The sequence below is a fragment of the Durio zibethinus genome, chromosome 21 (assembly GCF_047325235.1).
Source record: "Durio zibethinus cultivar Kanyao isolate XHJ-2024 chromosome 21, ASM4732523v1, whole genome shotgun sequence".
NCBI classification, from domain to species: domain Eukaryota; kingdom Viridiplantae; phylum Streptophyta; class Magnoliopsida; order Malvales; family Malvaceae; genus Durio; species Durio zibethinus.
This window is the reverse complement of record NC_143182.1, coordinates 16,258,436-16,265,426: the sequence shown is the minus strand read 5'-3', so window position 1 is coordinate 16,265,426 and position 6,991 is coordinate 16,258,436. Positions and strand designations below refer to the sequence as shown.

Sequence of the window (6,991 nt, the reverse complement as noted above, 5' to 3'; positions counted from 1 at the left end):
TTTATTTCAATAGCAACAAGACACAGGTCAGCTTTCTTAGGAGACAAACAACAGCAGACAAAGACAGAACAAAAGCATAAAGATCTTAGGAAAACTCTACTTAAAGTATATCCTGACATAGAAATTCTATGCACTTTTGATCCAGGAAAGCTAACTTATAATGATTAGGAAACAGAGAATATAAGTCATGAAAGAAAATGAAGAAGATGCATGAAAGTGGGGAGGCTGTGGCCTAACATGCTTGAGAACATGGGTCTCATAGTTCTTCCAGTTTGAGGGAATGGGTTCATCTGCACCATTGTGACAGGACAGAGAAGTTTTAGTGTAAAGATATGTTCCCTTATATTTCTGCAACACTGTACTAAAAAAACTGATGTTCTGGCTAGGGTGATAATGACAGAAGACATTTTCTTTTGACAAAGAGAGCAGATTATCTGTTTTCCATTTTCATTTCTTCTTATTTTTTGACAAAATTCAGAGTTTTTCTCTTTTTTGGCATATATGATCTTGGACTATACAATGAATGATTGCTCTTTCCTATCCCATAAATCTCACCTGTCATCTCAGGGTTGAATCAAGATCTCAAAATTGAATTCTCAAGTTATAAGAGACAAATTTGAAGTTGTTTTGTTGACACGAAAAATCCGAAAATTTTCTTTTTAATATTGGTTAGATCTGTATATGATTTTTGCTAAATTTTTAATATGTCTTCATGTCGTGTCACTGATGTATTTTAAATTGTCAAGTATAATATGCTATCTCCTAGTTTCACCAACTAATATATAAGTAAAAGCTAAGCTTGTACTAAACAAGAGTTATATGAAGTTTGAATTCTCTCCCTGTATCTCTTTCTCTCTGAAAATAAAGATCTTAGTTCTTTGTTACTAAACCAGAACTCTCTGTTTCTTCATACTTCACCAAAGACAATAGCCCTTCTTGCCTAGATAATCTCCCTACCTCCATTCTTCCTCAATAACATCCTTCTTTTGGCATTACCGTCTTAACCTCTACATTCTCTTTAGGGTAGCCACCTTTAACCTCTTTAAATGGACCCCTTAAAACACTTTCTGAGAACAGAAGGATGTAGCAGCAGTGAATCAGGGTGGACAAGGTACTTGGTCTCTCCTATGCAAGATGATTCTGAATGCAGTGAAGACAATTATAACAACAATCACAATACCAAAAATAATGATGATGATGATGATGATGATGATGGTGAGGGAAATAGTGATGATTCAATGGTGTCTGATGCCTCTTCAGCACCAACTCATCATCAGTACAAACACATCGGCGGTCGAGGTAGTCATAGCAATGCTCATCTCAAGCACGATAAGGGTGATTACTCTAGCAAGCATTCTTCACGCAAGGAGGCAAAGAAAGAAGTGAAAAAGAGTGCTGAAAACAGTGGTAAATCCAAAAAGAGACTCAGAGTCGGAGGTCAACCAAAGTACCGCAAGTAGTCAGGTTGAAAGCCCTGAAAACATGTTAGTATTCAATGGAGCTTACAGACAAGCAAATGTATTTTCTTTCCCAGGTCTTTTCCAAGAATATATGATCACAATATGTTGCTTCTTTCTTTCAGTACTTAGATGTTATAGTTTGCAGTGTTTTTATGATTCCAACCACAAATTTTAAGTACATCTTTGGTATCAATAAACAAACAAGATTACAAAATGGTCAAGCTATTATCATGTTTCGCTAATTAATTAAATTGCTGCATTTTGACTTGAGCAGCATACTTAAGTGAATCAGAAAAAACTGTCCACTTTTTTACCAGGTGAGAAATGAATTTCTTAACAACAGTGTGCTGACGCCTATTCATGTGTGTGTATGTTGTGCAAAGCCATGAACAAAAAGAGTATGCTGTGCTGGAAAGAAGAAAGATCTATCCATGAGGAGAAAAGAAGACATTTTTTAATGACAGACCATTGATAATTTATATATAACTCACCTTATAAGAAGATATGAAAGTCCAACAGCTAGACAACAAAGTCAAAAAGAAAAAGGAATAGCAAATATAAAACATGTTCCACAGTTACTGATTGAAAGCTATGCTCAGCAAAAGCCATATTCTGTTCTAATAAAACAAATACAAGATTAATGAACAAGCATAATGGAAGACAACAACTAACACAACTAGACACATTTGCAAGAGCTTCGTATTCATTTCAAGATACTGATCTTGGAAATTTTTATTCACATTTGGTTTGTCGGCAGCAAAGGTCAAAAGGAGCTATACCAGATAATGCAAAAGAAACATTAAATTTTATATATGTAAACCGGCTCCTAGTCATAAGTTTGTATTATAAGCTTACCTGCTTTTGCACAAATATAAAACCTCAAGCCAAGTGCAGTCCTTGAAGGATAACAAAATATGATAAAAGAACCAGTAAACAAAGAGGATGTGCACATTTCAATTCATCTTATACAAAATGTCATATAAGCCACAATGCATATGAGGAAAACACAATTATTGAACCCCAAAAGTTTAATTTTTATGTTCATCCCAAGTGATGTTGTTATCTGCATATCTAGACAAACAACATAAAGGAAAGATACTTGCTCGTAATGGTTTAGGTGACTATATACTCTCAAAGAATTATTATTCTATACACTGACAGAAGAATACAAAAAATTGCACAAACAGTCTTAAACATTGGCCATATATCTATATAATGATTATATAAACCTAACAATTTTAAACACGACATAATAACACAACATGAAAACACTACACAGAAAAAAAAAAAAACTGAAAATGATACGTTTAAAATTTTAACAAAAATGGTATGAATTTCACAAAAACCAAAAATTATGTTTGTGTTTGATGTGTCAAACCTAATTATGACACGACAATTTTAATATTTTACATGTGTTTGATACGAAATAGATACAACATAAGTACACAAATTGTTAGGTCTATAATTATGCAAACTCAACAATCCGAACTTAATTCCCTATTTATGGTTAAATAGAACTTGGCAAAATGAAAACATACTTTTAAGAGTTTTTCACCCCACCTGTGAAGCCTAGAATATATATACTATTTAGAAAAGGACGTCGTAGTAAAATATCTATAGCCAACAAAGAGTCACTAGTTCCTAAATAAGATCCTTCTCTGTCTCTGTCTCTGTCTCTGTCTGTCTGTCTGTCTCTCTCTCTCTCTCTCTCTCTCTCCTTTCCATTTGATTGTCTGGCATATTCAAAACATCGATTTTGAGGTTCTTAACAACACTAAAAGACCATAAAACCGATAAAACCACAGATGTTAGAAAGAAAATAAGAAGAAAGTGAGTATAGACTGACCAACATGATGGTATAAAATCATGGTTTAGCTCAATCGGTACCAGCAACTGTACTGAAATTCATTTTCAGTGTATTTAACAACCAAAGCCCATTAAGCAGCATTGACAATTAAGAATGTATCTGGCAAGTGAACTGCTATACTAGATTAGAGAAAACAAAATGCACATTCCGCCACTATAATGATAATTTAATATGCAACTTTTGATTTTTAAGTTTCAAAAGGAATTTGATAGATCTAGAGTTCAAGAATGAAACAATGCAATATACACCATTTAATATTCTGCAGCAGTAATGAACATTTTGCCTTAACCTAAGAGTGAAGTAGGACAAGGCATTCACACTGGTCAGAACGTGGAATGAATTAACAAAATCAAAGCAAAGAGTTTGTACAACAATTCTGAGGATCAATGACCCTCCAAAAGATGTTGATATCTAACATTGCAAGAAAACAAATAAATAAGAACAAAAGATTATCAAGCAAAAAGAAAACGTTAAACTTCTCTTATAACTCCAAGTTTGGACATCAGATTAACAACAGTGAGCCATATTTGGTAAATATCTCATTTAAGTAAAAAATGGAGCCTCGGACTTGATTAATACTCAAATCTCGAAACAACATAAAAAGCAGCACCACTTCTAACACACTGAGACAGGGTCTAAATTCGAAGCTGGATTTGAGAAATGAAGTTGAGATAAATTTTAAAGAAACAACCATGCTCATAAAATCCAGAGCAGATGTTACTACACTTATTGGGGGTACTGAAGTGTACCGCAGGAGGAAAATTAATCTTTTAGGTGTTTTGCAATCTTGAACCATTCGGTGTGGAAAGATCCCTCCATATCAATTCTTTCATAAGTATGGGCACCAAAATAATCTCGTTGAGCTTGAACCAAATTAGCTGGTACTCTTTCCCTCCTATAAGTGTCAAAATAAGCTAGACTGGATGACATGCCAGGAGTGCTAATACCTGAATTGATAGCAAGACAAACAACTCTTCTCCAAGCAGATTGCCTGTCAATGATTTCCTTTGCAAACTCTGGATCAACAAGAAGGCTTGCAAGGTTAGGATTTCTATCATAAGCCTTCTTGATTCTGTCCAGAAAAATAGCTCGGATGATGCAGCCTCCCTTCCATATCCTAGCAAGTTCACCCAACTTCAAGTCCCAACCCTTCTCAATGCTTTTTGCACGAATAAGATTCATGCCCTGAGCATAACTGCAAATCTTGGATGCATAAAGAGCTTGCCTTACATCATCAATTAATTTTGCCTTGTCCACAGTTTGGTCAGTCAAGATATCACCAAGTCCTCCTGATTTGAAGACTTTAGCAGCTTCAACTCTTTCCTCCTTCAACCCACTAAGGAACCTTGAATCCAAAGAAGCTGCAATTGTGGGAGCTGCAACAGACAAATCAGCAGCTTGCTGTACTGTCCATTTACCAGTACCCTTCATGCCAGTTTTGTCCAAAACCTTATCAACTAAATAACCTTCTCCCCTGTCATCCCTAATAACAAATATATCAGCAGTGATTTCAGTCAAGAAGCTCAAAAGCTCCCCCCTGTTCCATTCTGAGAAAACACTCTGTAGTTCTTCATTCGATAATTTTCCAACAGATTTCAGCACATCATAAGCCTCTGCAATCAGCTGCATATCACCATATTCAATTCCGTTATGAACCATCTTGACAAAATTTCCAGATCCACCTTTGCCAATGTAAGTCACACAGGGGCCGCTATCTGGAACTTGAGCTGCAACCTTAAGAAGAATGTCTTCAATGTATTTGTAAGCTTCAAAGGACCCTCCAGGCATCAAAGAGGGACCGTGTCGTGCACCTTCTTCTCCACCTGAAACCCCCATCCCGAGGTATAACAAACCCAGTCCAGACATTTCTTTCTCTCGTCTCTCTGTGTTTTCGTACCACTCATTCCCACCATCGATAATACAATCACCTTTCTCCATGTATGCAGAGAGAGTCTTAATGGTCTGGTCAACAGGGGCCCCTGCCTTAACAAGCATGATTATCACTCGAGGTTTCTGGATTGACTGAACAAAAGATTCAGGATCATGGAAACCAAATACAGGCAGATCTCCCTCCTGTTTAGCTCTTTCAACAGTCTCATCAACTTTGGAGGCAGTTCTGTTATAAACAGAAATGGGGAAGCCTTTCTCAGCAATGTTAAGCGCAAGATTTTGGCCCATAACAGCCAAACCAGCAAGTCCTATTCTTGTAGGTGGAGCCATAGTTCTATCTGTTATATTTTTACATTGTTAGTGAGATGCCAAAAGAAATAGATTTGACAACAAAGAAAGGAAAATATAAAATGAGAAAAATAACTTTTAACAGATTTTTTTTATATAAACCACCAATGACTAGGGATGATGCCCTTGAAAACTAAAAAATAATCATGTCTGCACAGAATCTTTGGAACCTTCATAACAGGTGAACCTCACATTGTAAGAGTTCTGTTTTATCCTTTTTGGCACAATGGATGAGCTATGTTTCACAGGGAGCCCTCTAACTCTCATAACCCCCCCCCTCCCCCATATCTCTTCTGAAGGAGGAAAACAATTTCAGGTCATACAACCACCAAAGCCCTTAACCAACCCAGCTAACCGGTACCTTCTATGAACTTTTTACATGCACATTTTACCAATTCGGTTCACATTCTAGGATCTCTTAGATACCAAGTTGGCTGTTTTATATAAAAAATAAAAAAATCAATTAAACCACAAAAAAAAAAAGATTGTGCTGTAGTTACCTCTAAAGTTAACAGATCCAAAAACTAATAACAATAAAATCAAATAAAATTAAAGGTAGGTGGCAGCAGTTTGTGAGAGTCAAATAATAAACCCAAAAGACTTCAACAAGAAAAAAAAAAAAAAGGAAAACTCTCTCATAGCAGATTCAACAAATCAATGAATTAAACTCTCCTGGGGTAATCAATGTAAACCTTATATAATCTAATCTATAACTTCTGTAAGACCACTAAATTATTTTTCAGAAGCAGTCAGATTAAAAGAATTGAAGAAGAATAGTTCATTCAGAAAAAGATCTCCATGTTTTACAAAATCATCAACTAACACATTCTTGATAGCAACTTAAGTTTCGGACTCATTCAAATCTCAAGCACAGATTGATAAAAACTACAACTAGCAATACGAAAAAAGAAAAGAACCAATCAACCAAGACATCCACCAAACTCAGATCAGCAATTCTCAAGTAAAAGCCAGAAAGACAATTACTTTGCTTAATCAACAACAAAAACAAAACTTTAAAATTAATCACACGCTGGGATCAAACTAACGGATAAAAAGTTTCGAATTTCATTGAAATTCAACATAAGAAAGAAGTGGCCGAACCTCAAAAGGTCACTTCTTTCCTCTGCTTTTGATAGAAAAAGAACACAGGAAAAGAAATCAAAGATTTGGGTTTTTGAAGAGAGTAGACAAATGCGTACTTAGAATCTGATCAAATATATATAGCAAAAAGAAGAGAAAAGGGTCCTAAAATTCAGAGCATCTGGCTCTCAAGCGGGTCAAAATTCGCCACTCTCTGATGATGTGGTAGGTGGAAGAGCCTGCATAGTAACAGTTTACCCTTCTGATTTTTGCCATGTCAGATGGACCCACTTATTTGCTTACGTGGCAACATCAGATGGCGAGTCACTTTCTTATAACGTATTGT

The 6,991-nt window shown here is 35.6% G+C and overlaps 2 protein-coding genes across 2 annotated transcripts; one reads left to right on the top strand and one right to left on the bottom strand.

Moving 5' to 3' along the window:
• Positions 1 to 826: 826 nt before the first annotated feature.
• LOC111306284 (protein SOB FIVE-LIKE 3-like) lies at positions 827 to 2,739 on the top strand. The gene has a single exon (XM_022904186.2). It carries the CDS (start codon positions 1,047 to 1,049, stop codon positions 1,458 to 1,460), a length of 414 nt encoding a protein of 137 aa, XP_022759921.1. The 5' UTR covers positions 827 to 1,046; the 3' UTR covers positions 1,461 to 2,739.
• A 1,037-nt stretch (positions 2,740 to 3,776) lies between these two features.
• LOC111305714 (6-phosphogluconate dehydrogenase, decarboxylating 1-like) lies at positions 3,777 to 6,754 on the bottom strand. Its single transcript, XM_022903462.2, has 2 exons — positions 6,667 to 6,754; positions 3,777 to 5,555 (listed from the first exon to the last, which is right to left on the bottom strand). Exon 2 carries the CDS (start codon positions 5,545 to 5,547, stop codon positions 4,090 to 4,092), a length of 1,458 nt encoding a protein of 485 aa, XP_022759197.2. The 5' UTR covers positions 5,548 to 5,555; positions 6,667 to 6,754; the 3' UTR covers positions 3,777 to 4,089.
• Positions 6,755 to 6,991: the final 237 nt, after the last annotated feature.